General features: G+C 42.3%; 1 protein-coding gene across 2 annotated transcripts in view; it reads right to left on the bottom strand.

Moving 5' to 3' along the window:
• The window catches only part of LOC136447410 (plexin domain-containing protein 2-like), a 62551-nt gene extending 46243 nt beyond the window's left edge, over positions 1-16308 (bottom strand). For both annotated transcript variants that reach the window (XM_066446322.1, XM_066446323.1), the window contains exon 1: positions 16067-16308. In XM_066446322.1, coding sequence (XP_066302419.1) covers positions 16067-16130 — 64 coding nt within the window. In that variant the 5' untranslated portion in view covers positions 16131-16308. The remainder of the gene's footprint in view (positions 1-16066) is intronic.
• Positions 16309-20191: the final 3883 nt, after the last annotated feature.

Raw genomic sequence — 20191 nt, 5'->3', positions numbered from 1 at the left:
ATATAAACCCCCGCATAAAAGTAAAATACTATCCTCGATGGACACTAAAAATTTGACGTAGTTTTCCGACTAAATCCATCCCGTTTTCGGGTGCAGGTTGGCTGACCCGGCTGAGGCAATTACCGGGGATTTGACGGCGTCATGGCGGGTCGCGCCGCTCTATCGATCACACGGAGAGGCAAATCAACGGGTGTGAGAGAGTCGCGCTGTGAGCCCGGGGTTTCTCCTGTGTAATCAGACAAATGGAATAAGGCCACGGCTATTCACTTCATTGGTTTGGTTCTCTGATCTTCATAGTGTCTTTTGTTGAATTCAGAACCAAAAAGAACGCATGTATCACTCTAGGCACGTTCAACTCGAACATGGTCTCACTATACTTATATATGGTATCACCTGTTGACGAGGGTTTTGTCTTTGTTTGTCAGGTAGGGCCATTGGTTCTCGGGTTATTCTGCTCCATTTTTTTTCTGACTTGGAAATCAAAAAGATGTCATGTGCCATTCTGGAGTTTGGAACCACCTGCTCCAAGGTAAAAGTAGTCCCAACGCCTTTTCGAAGAGATACCCGTACCTCGTTTGTTTATCACCTCTTGAAGATATCCGTGTATTCTTTGCCGTTCATGTTTTAGCGAAACAGCACGTTCTATGTTCATATATTGTTTCATGCACTGAGAAGCACCTGTAAAAAGTCTGTACAAAGGATTGGAAACATGGGGATTATCACCAAGTCAGAAGGTTTATTTCTAAACTGATTTCACCTGCCATCTTCATTTCGCGAAAGTTCCGACAACCACGGACTTACATCGCCATGGCCCAAAGAACTACACAGATCCTGCTTGGAAGACTAATGATAGTGATGGCACAGATAACCAGCTGCTGCCGAGCTGTAACAGGTACATCCCTCTTGATGAATTGCCCTTCGTAAGACCTAATAGGGACTAGTGTATAGCCAGGTAAAGTTATGGTAAACTTTGTGCAACTCGACTTGTCTAGAGAAAAGAAAAGTTAAGAGGAAAAATCTGCATACATGCAATTTTCAGGCGTAATCCATCAACCCCTTGATAGATAACCTGATAGGGACCGGTGTATAGCCAGGTAAAGTTATGGTAAACTTGGTGCAACTCGACTTGTCTCGAGAAAAGAAAAGTAAAGAGGAAAATTTGCATAAATGCAATTTTCAGGCGTAATCCATCAACCCCTTGATAGATAACCTTTCCTAAGACCTGATAGGGACCGGTGTATTGCCAGGTAAAGTTAAGGTAAACTTGGTACGACTTCTAAGAAAAGTAAAGAGGAAAAATTTGCATGAAGGCAATTTTCAGGCGTAATCCATCAAACCCTGGATATCTCACGGGTCGCATCACCATTGGCCGAAGGGTACCATGATGTAAATTGAATGCGATGCCGAATATCATTGTATACTGATATAACATGTCGCGTTTGTAAAAATACCAAACAATTATTCATCAGTAAGAACGTTGTAGATTTGTGCATCGCTGGACAAGAATCTATATCAGTACGTTCGAAGCCGACATGGTAAATGACATCGTGGTAAATTTCGTTCTAAAAAAATCTTTAACATCCATTTGACAAATCGACATCACTATGTCGCAACCACCAATCATTTCGTGACATCTGAATTGGTGCCAAGTGCCTCTACTTGATAAATGGTATTACTTTTTAATACATGGCCTGGACATGTGTCCCTCTGTGGATTCGGATATTGAAGACCCGCGTTTTTCATTAAACCTTTTCGCAGGAGAACGCTTATCAAACCTACCAGACAACTTTCTGGCGACAGACATCTTGGCAAATTTCTGAACACTACTTTCCAGCCGAAACCTCAACTTTGTCATTACGATGCCAAAATGTGCTATTGAAAGTGCGTTTATCTCTGGGGCTGTAATTACGTGTAACCTATAATCAGCAAAAATGACTGATGGTCTTTATTAGGCACGTCTCAATACCACTTAGTGGTAGATAACATGCGGGTGTAGCTGTGTTAAGTTGCTCCATGTAATATAACCACCCACATCCGTCTGTCTGCATAGCCCTGAGGCAGCTACGCCACTTAATAAATACAGCCGCAGATATGAAATAATCCAACAGACATTTTGCCGGAGGATAATCAGATGTAGCATGAAGCTCAAGTGCCGTTTCAACAACATAGAATGAAAGTTACAGGCGTGGGTGTTACTGCTTGTGCTTTGAAAAAAAGGCTGTGAGGATAAAGAAAGGCTATAGTATTGAAATTTACCAGGTTCTGATAAGTACATGTAATGTTGACTTAGAACAAAATATTTCTTAAAGGCGTGGAGGAAGAGACAGAGTACGTCTCAAAGCTAAAAAAAAAGTAGCAATGCTAACTTTTTTGGGTGTAATCATGAAATGTTTCGTCAACTTCTCTCGTTTAAAACATGACTGTAGGACAGATGTAGTATTATTCTATGTGAAAACTGCTTACAATAAGCTTCCCTGGCCTAAAACCAACAGTATCTTCACACAAATTATTGTTGTCACTGTCTAGATCATGTCTGGAGATATGTCACCGCTTCTGGCAAAGGGTAAAAACCTTAGGGTAGCAATGGTATATTTAATATACATATATAATACATTGGTAGTTCACCAGCCACATTCAAACATTGCACTTGGAAACTTTAAACCTAGTTTAGACGTTAACACTGCATTTGCTATGCGGAGTAATGCTGATCGCAACGTTCTGTCTGAAGTGATGTTATGAAGTCTGTTTGATCTGACAGGCTGATACCTATCTGACACTTTCGCCGGTAGACCGCAACCCGTTAAGACTAAGTTATTGCGGATGTGTCAGGCTGTTGCCTCTGGCTGTAGCACCACGACCGACTGAAGGATACTTCAGAAGTATCTGCTGTATCTTGAAATGGGTGACTTGTCACTTGTAGAGAGGTAAAGAGCCCAAAGTAATCTCTAACCAGATATTGGAAGAAAGATCGAGACATGTTCTGCCTACCGAGCCTGTCATACATGGCGGGACAGTCCCGAACTTCCATTCCAATAACTGCTTAGGTATCATAGTGTTGAAAATCATTTCGAGAACTTACAGCAGACATTTTCAACGGCGGGTTAAACACCGTGCAGCTTGCTATAGCCTACTACGGAGAGATGTCCCTGAGGCTCAACATGTAGAGGCCTCACAGTTGAGCTCATGGTTACAATTAGTTTGTAACTTGGAGACTTCGGTTCAAGTCCCGGGTCAGGACATCTCGGTTGGGGCTTTCGGAAAGCGGGGGTCCCATGTTCGAGGAGGTGCCTCAAGGGGAGCTGCTAGCAACCCTTCCCTGTAATTCTTTTTTTTTACTGAAACAGCAAGGAAACATATGCATGCTGCTTTATGTACCACCAAGCACCACAAAGGCATACATGAACGAAGACGTACATATTATGGTTTCTCAAAGTCTGTTTCACCTAATGGTATAAATGAGATGTGGGGGAGAAGGCTATTTCAACAAGACACCGTGAGAAGTTTGCAAAGACATCTCGAAAATGAATCACCCTGAACAGGCCCCGTTGATAAATCGAAGGTTTGGAGCCGGACTCACCGCGGTGTATAAAATATATCGGGGATTACCGGAAGATGCTTCACAAGACTGCACTTGGATACGAGACGATGTATTGGTCATAAATACCACCCTGAATACTGTAAAGTGGTTTGCCATTGTCGATCAGGAACAAAAAGTAAATGCTTCGAGTTCCGGCAACAGGCTTATTTCATCCCTGGTTACTATCATCATAGTCGTATTACACAAGTACATTATATATTGGCATATCACTATGAACGTAAGACAGAACTGAGGCGTACAGAGGTATTTTTATAACTTACAGCGTGAAAACAACGTTGAATGTAATGCCAGACACAACAATACCTTACCAAGGTAAAGCTTTCCTTGAATTTTGATGACTTGGGAATCCATCGATTGACATTGTTCTCCCGACTGCATGTCTCCCAGCAGGTCCCTAATGACAGTCACTGTAGATGATACTAATGAATAATGACTCAAACTAGATCGATCGACAATCTAATAGATCAAACAGCATTTTCCGCCATAGATAAATGTTTCACTCATGAAGGCGATCGCGCTGCGCTCTCACTGCGATCTATATTAATTAGATTTGTTAAATCCTTGACTTCATAATGGGAATATCACGCAAAATGTAAAAGTATAACTAAAAAGACAATAAAACACACGAAGTGTTAATTTTTTTTTTTTTTCATATATTAGAAATTAATCGACCGCTCTGTTAAATTATAGGTCGCAGAGAGCGCGCGGCGAGAACGCCGTCCTGGTGGAGTGGATGAGTTCAGCCTTATACATGTAGCAGGGCGTTCACAGGCATAAATTTTTGAATGGATTACGCTTCATCTTCAAATGAATCACAAGCGGTATCTAACCAACGACCTTCCCAAAAGGCGTGACCTTATAAGGTCGTCCCTACCACCTCATTGAATCCCGATATATCATTGTTTAATTCATTAAAATGTTACATCACACGGATTGTAGTATTGTGACCTTTGGACTGACCCCTGACTATTTTACAAAGTGGGGCTCACCCGTGTTAGACACGGCGATACGTTCTGGTTGAAGATGACTTCGCTGGTAATGGTTTTCTCTAATCGGAAAAGCTTCGTGGTCCATTGCATACGTTGCAAAACCCTATATTTCTAGCTCTTTCTGATAACGCAAAATAATTATCATGCGGCCCGGAAGTCCGTTTTGCTTCTGAAGTATAAACTCTCAAAATATACCATAAGTTCAAACCATTATTACTATGATTTTTCTGTTTCAAACTGATGGGGTTAGGACGTTCAGCTCGGCATATGTTTATCAGCGTAGGTATTTCACACCCAGGGTCTATCTGGAATTAGAATTGTTTTACTGCTTATTGTGTGGTGATGGCGGTATGATATCTGTAACTTGATTGAGTGAGTCCACTGCAGTATTTCCCTTTGAAACGTTTAATGGTTCTCTAAAACGCAAAGAAAATCCATGATCAAGACAGTCCAGTCAATCTATTCCCCAACGAGTTTCTCTTTCTCCATAGACATGTATTCCGTGTAAGTAACGCTCTAATCATCAGATGATGCCCCATAACGCGAGTACAGGATGGTGTTTAGCCGTGACTGCCACATCATCGTAACCTCCCTTTGATACTGATCGTTCCGTACGTCTGCACTAGCCGAGCGATTCTTCCCCCGATCACTTTTCCATCAGCTCGAATTGCAGACCTCTCCCGGCCAACTTCCTGGTAATCTGATCTTTTGAACAATCATCGCTCACAAATGACTCCTCAAGCTCTTTCCAAAAACGGCCGCTTCTTTCGGCGCTCGCCTTTTGAGCAGGGCTCTTTAAGTTCGATTGAGCGGTAACCAAGGTCAGTATTAGACGAGATGCAGCAACGTGTTACAATCTTGAAACAGTGATAAAAGGTAACTTCACATTTCTCTCATTGCAGTCCTATTGATATGTGGGCTTACAATATACACCTACATTTTGGTTTACTGTAATTTGATTGTTAAGCACTTCCCACAAGTTATCTTACTAAGACTAAGATATCCAATCCCTACGGGCCTAAATTACTCAAAGAAGATATCCCTCCACATCTTTGAGCCAGCCTCTTAAGTTCGACTAAGTATTACCAATAGGTCAGGAACACAAAATATGACGAAAGAATGAACTTTTTGTAAAATTCCAACCTACCCTTCAAACTCTTGATGCATCTTCAATAATATCATCAACTTCTTGCAACATCTTCAACTTCTTGCAACATCTTCAATTTTTGGAACATCTTCAAAAACAATTATGCGGAACTTTAACTATAACCGAGATGACGTCAGATTCTGTGTGATCATTGCATTCTTAATGAGGCCGAGACTTGCATGAAGCATACCCGCACGCGGTGTGGTTTAACCTGTACTTTGAGACAGCTTTTAGCTGATGAACGCCTGACCCTTTAACGTAAATCCATGTCTACGAGATTATCATCTTGCCAACATGAAAGACATCCAGTCCCTAAAGGTGTAACCTACTTAGAGTGGGCATTCCCTAAGCACGACAGCTGTCTCAGGCGCTGTCACCTAATTGAGCACGCTTTCATGTACGAGCACTAAATGCCGCTTTCGCGAGGAAAATTGAGGTAAAATGCGCACCAGACGGAAAGCACAGCAGGCACGTAGATGCATCCATTTGAAAACGGTATACGAGGGCAATGACTTATTGTGCAAATACCTGCAAACCTCTACAAGATCCATTTGTACAAAAGTGTTGCCAATAATATGGGGTTAATGGCCCGCCCTGGGGTCTAGACTGTCTCATAAGAGATTCATCATCAAGACATTGTCGGTTCCTATAACAATCGAATGAACAGCCGAGTCCACGCTGCTGAAAAAGAAATTTGAAAGAAAACCCCCTCTAATTTAAAGGTAACGTTCGAACAACTGATAGATTTGTGGAAATTAATGACTTGTAAAATGGGGTTAATTTAGGAAAATAATGACCCGTAAATCTTGCTATATGATAATACAGGATCAAGCCTTCATGTTATCGTTATACAGTTGGCACAAAAGGGTCAACTGCTATTGTTGTAATTACACGTAGCTTCTGTTAATTCTGGAAGTATAATATTTGATATATCCGCATTTAAAAACAATTAAATCAATGTAGTTTAGTGTTACGCCATTTTGTAACTTACCTGTTAAATGTGCTGTAGAAATCGTTTCATGATGTTGTTTTTTTAAGTCCACAAAGTATGGAGTAATGCCGAAAACCTTCGTGTAGCATGGAAGGAAGGAGTTTTAGCATGTTTTGGCACGATGGAACGCAATGGGAGAACTATAGTGTCAACAAGTCTAAAGCACTCAGTGACATTTGACATTTCACTACAAAACATCTTTACGGCACCAGGGAAAAGCAGGAAACAGCAGCGCTAATGGTAGGACATCTCATGGAGGTCCGGAAATAGCTGAAAATGTGCCCGCATTTCTCCCCTTTTATCAGCTTAGGGACAGGGTCGCCTGGGGTTAGATGGAGGTAAGCACTTTCCATTTGCCGCACAGAGTGCCTTTCGGTGACATCACCTTTAGGTGCTGCTCGTTTAACCTGGAAAACCAGACCTGCATACTACCAGGTATATGGACGAATACTTGACTGCAATTACTTATTATTGGAACTTTAATGATTTAATCTGTACCTTTGTTATTTTTTGCCTGACCCTTACCTTTCCCTTATTGTTGTGACCTCAATGAAAAGCGACCTGCAGGCCGATTTGAGCTTCTCATGAATTAACAAACAAACAATTACATATGGCAACGTCTAGGCATAACCATCGATCGTGCTGGTTAGAACTTACGCCATGGTCACGTGAGTAACAACACAGTTTTATGGGTCATGATGTGTATCATTTATGAAGATTAAAGGGTTGGTCAAGATACGCTGGACCACCGGAACGGGAAGTTACTTATATGTTGACTCTGAAGTCAATAAAGAACATGGTTGTATGGAAAAAGATATCATTATCAAATCGGGCAGCTTTCCCGGACTAAGGCTGCTATCTCCCTCCAGGCGTCACGACCCGCCATTAGTTGGTCTAGTTCTTCAGACCTCATCCCTACATCCCCAGCAAGTTGGTCTATGTAGGTCCGTCGGGGTCGCCAGACACAGGAGTGTCCATGAGTTGGTGTTAAGAGCAGGAGTTCGCTTACAAACTCTTCTTTGTTTCTGTAGCTACGCCCTGCAAACAGGACCCTTCTCTCTCGTATGGTTGATGATGAAAAAGATATAAAGTTTGATAACTTTTCGCTTAAATCCGAGCTCAAGTTTGCGACTGAGAACTGAGGACTTTTCAGTGGCCGTTGTTGAAGTTGAAGATGAATCATGCTGAGCGCACCAGAGTCAGAATATACAATCAGCTCGCACTGCCAGAGATAGAGGTGTCAACAGTAATGAAGACGTGATTTCACAAGAGCTCCCAGTCCGTAGATACGTAGATACTATTCCTTTGTCATCTCTGTCATCGCGTTCCAATAACTCAACTGTAATGCTGTCGACAGCGGCAACGAACTATGATCTCAATCGGACACTCCATTTCATCTGATGAAACAGGAGCTCAGATTGAAAGACCGGAAAGTGAGCCCAGTTCTACTGAACAAGTTATTTGGCAGGTAAAATCAGAGTAACTTTGAAAACGGCAGTGGATCTAGTGCAGTGCCTGTTAATCCACATGAAGCAACTGCAAATGACTCTGAATAGGTATGTTAATGAGGTTAAGACAATTTAACATACCTATTCAGCATATTTAACATACCTATTCAGAGTTTTGCTGTCTGAAACGTCTGACTGTTTCAAAATTTTATCCAGTTGCTTGAGTAAATATTTTTGGCGCAAAATATATAAATCTTGAAGTTATGACTATTTGGTCATTTGCAGTAGCTTCATGTGGATTAACAGGCACTGCACTAGATCCACTGCCGTTTTCAAAGTTACTCTGACTTTACCTGCCAAATAACTTCAGTAGAACTGGGCTCACTTTCCAATCTTTTAATCTGAGCTCCTCTTTCATCAGATGAAACGGGGTGTCCGATTAAGATCATAGTTCGTTGCCGCTGTTAAATTGTCTTAACCTCATTAACATACCTATTCAGAGTTTTGGTATAAAACCTGGTGTTCTCAGTCCTATCGTTAGTCACTGACGAAATACAGTGGATGCTGTCTGAAACGTCTGACTGTTTCAAAATTTTATCCAGTTGCTTGAGTAATTATTTTTACCTGGATGTCTAACTTTCATCAACGTTTTATATATGTTACTTTGCTTCATCATACCGACTTATGCTTTTGCGACGTTTTACGATTGCCGTGAGTCATTGAGTGCTAAAACGTTGAAGAATAAAGAAGAAGCTATGGTATCATCAATCATGCAATCACTCTCTGGATGACCCTGTTTGACCTTCTTGCCACAATTTGATTATCCACATAAGACCACAGAGATGATCTTTTTGACCTTTTTTGACCCAGAGATATACATGATAAACCCCGTGAACGCCCTTTGACCGACTTACACACCTGGTTAACTACATTACACCGCCCACAACACCATAGTCACATTCAAGCGATCTGAAGCGCTTAATTTGTTACATAGAACCCCATCATTGTCATTGACTAAATATGAGGATAATCCTGCTTTACTATAAAGACACAATGTACTGCAATCTATCACGCAATTTGGGATGTATGCATGTACAACTTTGTACCAGAATGTGAACTGGGATAAAGACCATAGCTAAGGACCATTGGAGTTGTTTTAAGAAAATCATCGAATAATATACTGTATTCTCATTACATTAAATTTCTTGGCGTTTTGAGTCAAATTCACAAAATTTTATATTACTGTGACTAGAAGGAATGTACACATAGTGTCAATTCCTCTGCCTTTATAAAAGTTATATGCTAAGCAAACTTCCATTCAAGTTCATAACCGTCAACCAGACAAAAAGCCTTGAACCAGGCTTTGTAGGTCTCTGAGAGGAGTCTCTTTCTCTGTTAGACCGACCGAGTGGGAAGTTATATTGATTTTTAATGTTCCTCAGATTGTACTCAGGATGCTCTTAAGGTGGGAGGAAAACATTGCAAACATCCATTTAAGTCCAGAACCGTCATTATCAATGTCTCTCGTGGGGGGGGGGGGGCATGGTGATTAATAGGGTAGGCGGGGATCCAGGGAGCTGCAAATTATATCTGACACCCTGGCAGAGGAATTCATTACAAATTAAAGAAGGCCAAGGATAAACATAGATCCCAGTCTGTGAGGATCATGTTCTTTGCATGCTCAGTATGAATAAATAATCTGACACATCAGATCGTGTACCAGCGACACGGGGTCCTATTGCACACCGCACGGATTATCAGATCACAGATTTGACACCCATGCAGTGGCATTCATTAGAAATTAAAGAAGGCCAAGGATAAACATAGATCTCGGTTTGCGAGGATCGTGTTCTTTGCATGCTCAGTATGAATAAATTACTTGACACATCGGATTGTGTAGCGGTGACACGGTAGGTCGTGTTGCACACTGAGCTATCGTGCTGGTAGAGAAATGAAGCGGGTCAGATGGTAATGGGCTTGGTGTTATATTCTAAGGATCTTGGTATTTTGTGTACATGGGGCGATGTATGACTTTCAATAAAGCATTCTTGAGGTCCAAGTGATGTTTTAAGGTTTTAGTATATATTTCAACGTACATTTGAATTGATAATAATCATAATGACATTTATTGTGTCTTTATGCCCTATCGGGTAAAGAATGTAAAGACAAAAGTAGTTATAAAATGCATATATTGATTAACAGATAAATAATTGAATTTACATAGAAAAACATTTCTTGAACGTATTGACTCAAAGGCCCCTTAGTTAAAGTAAAGGTGTGGCGAAAGGAATTGACAAAACAAAGAGTGGTTTAGTGACCTACTAAGTCGTTTAAAAGAGGTCATAGCAAGGACATAATATCCAACACTGTCGTAACAAAAGATCACCTATCACGTATATCGGCACGTTCCATCAACAGCAACCTCCAACATCACCAACCAGGCTGTTCATGAGCCTCTGTACAAGATAAGATACATCGACTGATAAACGTATGCGGACATTCTCAGGGGTCCTGTTCCCATTACCTCTCAGATACGGGTGGTGTAAGTAACGGATATACGCCCGTGACTCCCATACATTCTCCCGACAGCTGACCCAATTTTTCGCGTGCGCGTGAAATGGGAAGCAATATTTGTCCATTTGGTCCGATGCGATGACAAAGTGCAAGCCGTAGTTTCGAGCGACGGTAATCCAGGAGATGAGAGTGTCCCATGAACTAGTTTTGTAGCTGTGTATAACTTTGGGGGTTCGCTGCCCGATGACGTGCGTTCAAGGCCAAAGCCATCTGTTGAACCGAATTGAGCTATTTGCCTAAGTAACAGACGCCTTCATTTGTCTACAGGCTTGAGGTAAGAATCATCATACTCTATCAAAAGACACTGAACGTGCCTTAAGAAAAGATCAAGAAAATTGGCCTAAGAATAGCTTCGAACATTTGCCCACTGGCTTGAGCTAAGAAATCCATTTACTTGCCCTGAGCATGTCTCTGTAGAAGACCCAGACCAAAGCACTTCAACCTAACTTGCCACCTAAGGTATATATTTGATCATTTGCCTTCTGGTGTGAAATCGCAGTTACATCAGGCGTCCTCTTTATTTGCGGATGTAAAAAACAGTACTTCTGTTATGAAAGACTTGAGTATTTGCCTTCTGGCCTCAGTTTGAAACATTGCATCCATTACTTTACTCCCTTTGGAATTGCCTCTGTGCAAGAGCGAAGCATTCGCCCCATGTCTTCACATACACGTAGATAGTAATTTGAGGAGCTTAATGTCTTCCGTAGAATGACTGTTATCACGCAGTTACCATCGCTAGAAAACTGTTGCTTGCTAATCCCCATTTTCATTACCCTGTGTGCGCTGTATTTTTCCTTAACTTAAATGGCCCGCATCCGCCTTTACCAGTTACGAGCTCAGCGGGAGAGTAGCAGTTGAGATAATGTAATGACTTTGGTTTCAGCGTTTTAGCACGAAAGCTATTGGTCGCCATTCCTGTGTCCATAAGCCTGAAAACACGCAGTTGTCTTCGTTTGCAGAAATTACCTGCATCCTACAATGACTGTTACACTTCGGACAGTAAGATTACCATTACACTTAGTAGAGAATGTAATGAGTTTCGTTTCAGCGTTTTAGCATGAAAGCTATTGGTAGCTATTCCTGTTTCCATAAGCCTGGAAACACGCAGTTCTTTTCATTTACAGAAACGGTCTACATCGACCATGCAATAACTGTTATACTTTCGACAAGGAGATTACCATTGCATTGATGAAATACTTTCGTTTCAACGTTATAGCCAGAAAGCTATTTGTTGCCAATTCCTGTTTCCATAAGTCTGGAAATGCGCTGTTGTTTTCGGTCACAAAGTAGTCTACATCAACCAATGACGTATATATCTGGCAGGGAGATACCGTTGCAGTTAAGAGATACCTCTAACGTCTTTTGCTTTGACGTTTTGGCAAGAATGGTAGCCATTGCTGTTTTCATTACCCTTATTGCGCGGTATTTTCCGTTCACATGTTTCATTACTGAGTTAATTGAGTTTATTGAGATACCCTTTAGCCCCTACTGGTACCATGGTATACACCAGCAAATGACTGGTATACCTACGACCGTGAGATTGCTGCCACTAGTGCACTGCAGTGGAAGTATAAGTGAAATATGCTACACGTTTCGTTTTACCTCTTTCACAGGAAAGCTGTCGGTAGCCATTCCCTGCGACCATCACCCAAGATGCACGGTATTTGTGTTCACAGAAATGGTCTACATCCACCAATGACTGTTACACCTTCGACAAGCAGTAAAGAAATACTGCACCCGTTTCGTTTTAGTATTTTCGCGAGTAAGCTACGTGTAGCCAATTGCTGTTCCCATTACACTCATTTTGCAGTTTTTTTTTTGTTACAGAAATGGTCTACATTCACCAATCACCACATTCGACGGGTAGATTACCATTGCAGTAAAGAAATACTGTAACGTATTTCGTTTTGGCGTTTTAGCAAGAAAGCTATCGGGAGCCAATTCCTGTTGCCATTACACTTATGGTGCAGTGTGTTCTGGTCACAGAAATGGTGTACATTCAGCAATGGCTTCTGTACATCCGCCAGGCAATTTACCATTGCAGTTAGGAAACTCTACTGTAACGTTTTTCTTTTGAGTGTTTTATCAAGAAAGTTATCGGTAGCCATTCCCTGATTCCATCATCCTCGATGCGCCGTGTATGTGTTCACAGAAAAGGTCTACATCCACCAACGACTGACATACCTCCGACACCAAGATTTGATCACTTGTGCACTGCAGTGAAGAAATAATGTATAAGCGTTTTAGCCAGAAAACTAAAGTAGCTATTCCATGTGCCCATTATCCTAGATGCGCCGTATATGTCTTGACAGAAATTGTTTACATCCACCAATGACTGTTATAACTCCTTCATCCATTGCAGCGATAGATGATCTAACGCGTTCCGTTTCGGCATCTCTCATCTGTATGTGCCGCAGCGCCTGTGCGCTAGCCGGGCGATGGAAATGACTTTAAAGGCAGTTAGCATAGCCGTGATCTGTACACCTCTTGACATCAGCGCCTACATAATGTAGACCATTGCAGGGTAAAGCAAATTTGCCTTAAAACCCTTTATCGTCCAATGATTTGCGATCCTCCCAGGGAACCGAAGCTTTTCATCTCAATTCGGCTCCCCCGACCGTGTCCGTGCCGATATCTCGTTGGTCGTAAATGCAATTTTGTCTCATCGATTCCCGCTTTCAGTCCATGAAAAGCTTTTTGTGCGGCCTGCGCGGAAACGAGGGCGCGTTCCGCCTGGGTGGGCCCGTGTCAAAGTGCCGTGGGAACGAGTGTGGCAGAGTGACGCTTGTTAATATAGAGCCCTACGTACTGGATAAAATGACCATCAAGCAAGTAAGAATTCCTATGGATCATTCCAATACGTCCATTGCGAGTTACTTGCGTTTTACGCGATATCAAATGAATCTATCGAAGTACCGGCACTCATAACAAATGCCGCTATAGGTTACGATTTAAGAACAACACACACACACACAAAGTACCGTGGGAACAAGCTTGGCAGACGCTCACACCGGGAGGGTCTCATTCCCAGGGCGAAGCGCTTGGATTTGTTTGATAATTTCCGATAGATCAAACAGCTGCTGTAGAATGTGTGTTTTCTATATGCTGTTGAAATTACGGGTTAAACTGGCTACAGCATATGTGTGCAACAAATCACCGTAATCATGGCAAACGGCCAATCGACGGTTGATGCGTAGTGGCAACAGTCCAGCATGTCGTCATACTCAAGCCAGGTACTCACATGTAAGCTTTAGTAGGAAATTCATCAGCCGATGCATTATTCCTTCTCGTTTTACAGTAATTAAGTAAAATGCATTCATTTATTTATTGATTGATTGATTCACTCATTCAAAAGTCTAGGAAGCTTCGCAGCTGTTGTTGACATGTTTTTGAAGATCGTCAGTGGCATTTAATATATAAGTGGTTGATGTTTGCAACAGAATATATTTGCAACAGAACACCGTCATCTGCTGATGCTGCTGCAGCAACACTGACTCTGGCAGCAGTGAAATCAGCACCATGGACAGAGACAACTCAGGGAGGCCCTTACAATCTCTTGACAAAGCCTTGTTCTTTAGAAGATGAGTAAGAACACATTTCGGCCATAAAAATATGTATTCCAAGCTAGCCTTCCCTTGAAGTCTTCTAAATACCCTAGCACCGGTAGGTCATTTTGCTCTTCCAAACCCGTTCTCCCCGCCCAGTCACCATGCCATACATCAGACAAAAGCCATGGTTACTGATAGGCCCATAATTCTAACTGCATTCGGAAAGTGGTTTTGCATTAACATGAGCCCCAACAGAACGGTCCCTTACCACCTACAGCTAAAGTGTGTTTGTTTCTAGCTATGGTAGGATTCGTCTTTGACAGGCATCAGCCGGTATTCAACCGTAATCTAAAATCACCTTATCGATTAAGTCTATCAGCACTGGCGTTGCTATCGTGTCATCTATTATTTGTAAATACTCAGAAGATATAAAGGGAAAAAGCTACCGGAAAAAAAAAATTCGTAGAAAAACTGCCACGTTTGCAGTAACCAAAAGATTTTAGCATAGAAAAAGTAGATTTGATATCTAATCTTCTTGAAGGGCCTTATGTCATACAATGGTCTAGCCAGAAATGCCCGAGGTGTACATGGAGAACGCTATTTATCACACTGACTGTACGTGTTGAACTATTGACATAATCTGCCACACTCACTTCCAGTGTTCCTCGCGGTCAGAAGTTAAGTCGATTTGTTTCAAGTATTCAAAAGATCAGCCTTTGACAAGCAAAAGAATTAATCATATTCATGCTCCCTACCAAATCAAATCATCGAAGGTGATCATGTGGATCGGTACGGTATGATGTGCTCTATCCTGGGAGTGCATGACGGATGTATATACAGGGCGGACACTGCTCCACACTGTGTAGACGGCTGATGCCATCTGCCACACACAGACTCCACTCCTCAGCTTCTTACAAAGGGACAGTGGTTCCTGGTATTGAACATCTACTTCTGAATTGGTTAGACTTCATATACTTGGCTATTCATCGGTTTAGCTTATCAAACGAGATTATCTGAACGTAATGACGTTATCATACACTGATACAGTCGTCCGCCCGCGACGATCACTACATATGAAATAAAGCAGAGCAGAGGCTATTTAACGGTGTTCACGGCTGCTGTGGTTTGCCACGCACGTAGCGCTTTCCCGCCAATATCACGCCAACCTGCAGAACCAAACCCACTATCTTTGTATCTTTAATCAAACCAACACATCGAATGAGATCGTCTGTACTGATATCATACAGCTTCTCGTCTTTAAATATGCTCCAGGAGAAGTGACAGAAGGAGGCTTGTCAACGCAATGCTCCCGAAAGCTGATGTATTCGTAACGTTGTCACACTGACCTACAGAACTCTAATCTTTTCCCTTTTCCGAATCAGCATGCCGAAGGAGATTATCTTTACTGATATCACAGAGCGTTCTGCTGGCAAATAAAAACCAGAATAAGTCACAGAAGGAAAGCTAGTCAATGTAATGTTTCGGACTGAACTCACTTGCCACACACATAGTCTGTTTTTAACGCTACCACAGCGACCCATAGCGCCGGAACGCCCCGGCCTAGTCTCTCTTTCTCTGTATATAAGCAACATTACAAAAGATACTGATACATATATAGAACAATCTCTTCTGATATCTTACAACTTTCTGCCTTCAAAGATACTTAAAAATAACCTAAAAACGGATGCTACTCAGCGCGTTGTTCTTGAAAGCTGCTACTTGCCGCACACACATAATGCATTCCTACCGCTATCACGCGGTTCACGCCTACCTGTATCAGCCAGGCACCCTTCAACCCCAAGGACCAGTAGCAGAAGATCAGACAGCCGCGGCATGGTCGGCCGATGACCGGGTGCTCCCTTCCGTGTAGTCGGCACGCCGCCCCGCTCAGCCCCGTACCTTCCCCTTATCAGCCGGGCGCATCCACCCTCGCACGTCACCGACAGCCGACCGGCCCAGAAATGAGATACCAATTGGAGAGATCCGATAGAAGCCGACAGCAGACAGCCTGACGGATATACTACTGGTCGGAACTGCCAGGGACGATTCATTAATAGTGCGGGGTGGTTTGGGGAGAGGGGCAAGGGTCATGATGGAGTATACGAAGAAAAGCTGCAAAAAAGCCTCAATGCAGAAACAGTTGTAAGAACATCAAAACAAAATAATAAAAAGATTTAAGATCTACAGCATTCATAAATTGAAGCACGGTATCTGATCTATAACGATGTATTGCCGCCTTGGGTGGCAAGTCGCTTAGTTTTTACACGATGCCCATCGAAACGATTGGGATGAAACCAGCTGAAGGCAAACGCCAGCGTTGGTCAATTTAAAGACATACGTACTGAATGAAATGACAATCAAGCTAGTTAGAATCCTCATGGATCATTGTGATAAATAGAATGGCAAGTCATTTGCATTTTACACGATATTACATTATTCTATCGAAATATCATCATTTAGAACTAGTGCCGCACACACACAAATTATACTGCTAATGGGCAATTATAAATCCGTAATTAGGTCACAGATCACTTAAATTCATAACATATGTCAGGCTGCGTTTCAATACTAAGTGCTTTTAAAACCTGCGACAGCCGTTCAAAGTAGAAGAGATGGCCACATTTATCTGTATTTGGGTTGCCGATTACGCGGCTTTTCGTAACTATGCTTTCGACCTACTTTTTCGTGCAGTAATGGATTCTGATGATGATTGCCGTGGAATGGGGCAATGCAACTGACACGTTTCCCTTACTGAAAATGTTATCTTTCAGTTACAGTCACGGAGCTTAAGCTGTGTGAAATTGCTGCGTGATTTCGTGTCGTTGTTGAGTCCTGGAGAGGCGTCGCGTTTAGGGTCTTTATGCAGGTTTCTTCATAAACTAACGCAAATGAGGTCCAGTTTGATGCAGCGTTTCTAACACATCGCCTCTCGAATACTAAGAAGTCCTGCACCAGCCTGAAGAATATCCCCTGTCAGTATTGGCAGGACTACGATACTTTACATACCATAGTTGACAGTTGCAATTACCTGTTTTTAATAGAATGTATTCAATACAATCTGCCCACCTTTGCGAGAGTTTGTTGACTCTTTTGACTGACTCGAGTGGAATTGAATAAGATGTGGCATTTACGTCGTGTTGAATCTTGCTCACGAGGGATTCACTCAGGGTCTTATAAATGTCACCAGCCTTTCGTTGGGTAAATGACTAGCGAAGTGTTTCAAACGTACAAGGCAGTACATCCGTATCTCCAGAATACAGCCCGACAGTAACGGCATTAAAACCTGTTTCGCGTCAGGTCTTAACATGTCAAGTAGAATTTTTTCATTCGGTGGGTAAAGAGCTTTGGCGCTTTGCTCCCGAGCCTCAAAGTCGTCAGGCTGTCGAGATCAATTTGTACAGAGAGGTTAGGACGAGCTGTGCAGACGGTGGAACCGAGTCATTGAACTCATCTAGGTGTGAGTAATAACGAACAGCATCTGCTTACTCTGATTCAAAATCCAACTGTAATTTCTAGCACCACAAATTGGACTTACCCAGGCCAACTTTGTCAAGGAATGAGCAAACGACCACTTTTGTGACTTCACGTTATGCACAAACGTGACTCAGTGTGCAGTGGATCGTAAGTTGCAGGAAGTCTATAACTCGCCCCGTCTCTGCTCACCGAGTCACATGTCCCACTAGTGTGACATCACGTCAAACACGTGGTGGATTGCTCATACCCTGCCAAAGACTGGAGTTCGTCAGTCGAAAATTTGTGGCGTTGAAAATTTACAATTAAATTTTGATTCAGAATGACTTCTACCAAATTACAGATTACGCTGCGGATACATATTCAAGTTAAGCATCTGCTTGCTTCAAGACTCCAGACGTTCCCAATGGGCGCCTATGCTCCATTGAAATGCATCTAATCTTATTTCTGGAGAGAGAACACTGATGATATCGCGGTAGGACTCTAACCGTTTGTTAGCTTTGTAGATAGGCTGGGTGGGCGTGATGGATTATATCATAATAGAACATGCAAGTTGCAACTTTCCTTTCGTGCCTTGAGAAATTCCCGCATGTCTTCACCTAATGCATTAAACTTGTAGTGAAATCAAGGGCAATCACCCGAGTATATACTGCAACAATCCCTAACAGCGCTCAACTTCCGGCCATAGATTACTTTACTTCATAAAAAAAATGAAGGTCAAGGTTATGGTGAAGCGCATTCGTCTCATATATCCTGCTGACTCGAAAGTATTCTAGTGTCGACAAAGATTAGTTGAAAGGCGATGACACCTTTCTCGGCTCTTGTTCGTCATGCTGTTACTTCCTGCGGCTATAAGCACAGTGACGCTTTGCCAATTTCCGGAAGCCTGTAATCATTCATACTTATCGAAGGATATCCCATGTAACGTAAACACCGGGGCTGTATCGACACTTCCTGCGTGGTTTTACTCTTCGCCATCAGTCATGCTAACACGGGATGTGGTGCCGCATTAGGCTGAAGCCTTTTACAGGCGGGGATTCGTTTACAACGTCAGCAGAATTTCCTACTTAGAAGATATGGCCGCTTTTCGGAGTAAGGCTTTGGTGAAACGACGTTCCCTAATGGTGAGGGAGAGTCGCGGTAGTTTGAGGAAAGCCGGCGAAATTGCAACATTAGCAAACGTCGTGCATAGCCTGCTGAAAGGATGCCGCCTGGCCAGTGTATTTTCTGCTCAGCATATCGCCCCATCTTTGATCCTTTAGAGATGGTCTTTGAGTTAAAGGTATTCCGCTCACACAGCCTTTGCTGAAGAGCTTTCTATGACTTATTGTTTTGGGCACTTTATCTGTACCGCTGCATCTGCTGCCTGTCTGCGTTTGGCTTGAAGAAAAACAATCCTGCTGCCTTGGCAGTCTCAAGGATTTGAAATAGTCCCAAGACAAAACAATATCGAACGTTTCATTAGGCCTTGGATTCATCTGGGATCTTAAAGTCAGAGCGGGTTAGGTCGTTTTACCTGAGGTATCTTTGCTCGCAAAGTAGGCCACGACTCGTGGGAATACGCCTAGACATCCCTTTGTGAGACCGAGCTAATTTGATTTCTTGGTTTTGGCATCTTGGCAAAACAAATGCACGAGGATAATGATATATTGCAATAAGATCAGGGATTCTGTTTTAAGTTCTCATGCCTCCACTAGTACTGCACTGAACAGGAGCTTCATAGACCCTGACAACCAAACGGGGTCCATTTGCGTCCAGTCGTATATATTGAAAAGCCATTTTGAGCAATTTTTATCCGGAAAACGCCTTCTGTACCTTTGTCAGTAAACATCTATTATGAAATTTCCTTCGGAGACTAGCACAACACTGCTAAATTTATAGAAGGAAATATATGTGGGATCAATTTTGATCCCAGCAAAATTTACAGTTTTGAAAACAATCAGGAATACAAAAAATTGCTCCAAATAGTTTGAAATTGGCATATGCTATGAATAGTACAGCACTTGATATTCTCTGCTCTGGTTAAAATTAGAAAAAACTAGAGTTCCACGACCTCATACCTTCGCCAAATGATTTTAACCTTTTTGACTGATGTGAAGGACACGGGCTTAAACAGTCGGGAAGCAGAGGCTAGGGCAAGTGACAGGACTACATGGAGGATCCTCCTGGAAAGCAAGGGGCCAGTTTCTGGCCTGAGCACGTAGTCAGGTAGGCAGGTAGGCAGGACTGATGTCATGACGTATCAGGACTTTTTTTTCAGGAGTGTTTCTCATCAATTATAAATCATACCAGTTGATCTTCTTCACCCAAAAAAAAGTATGAGCTTAACAAAGAAGGTTATGCTTAGCCTAACGAAGTAACATTTATCATGAATTATACAAATGAGGTCCTTATTAGCATAATTTGATTCAACGATGTTCACATT

Source organism: Branchiostoma lanceolatum, chromosome 13 (assembly GCF_035083965.1).
Source record: "Branchiostoma lanceolatum isolate klBraLanc5 chromosome 13, klBraLanc5.hap2, whole genome shotgun sequence".
NCBI classification, from domain to species: domain Eukaryota; kingdom Metazoa; phylum Chordata; class Leptocardii; order Amphioxiformes; family Branchiostomatidae; genus Branchiostoma; species Branchiostoma lanceolatum.
The sequence above is the reverse complement of the archived record's forward strand: the minus strand, read 5'-3'. Positions and strand labels throughout refer to the sequence as shown.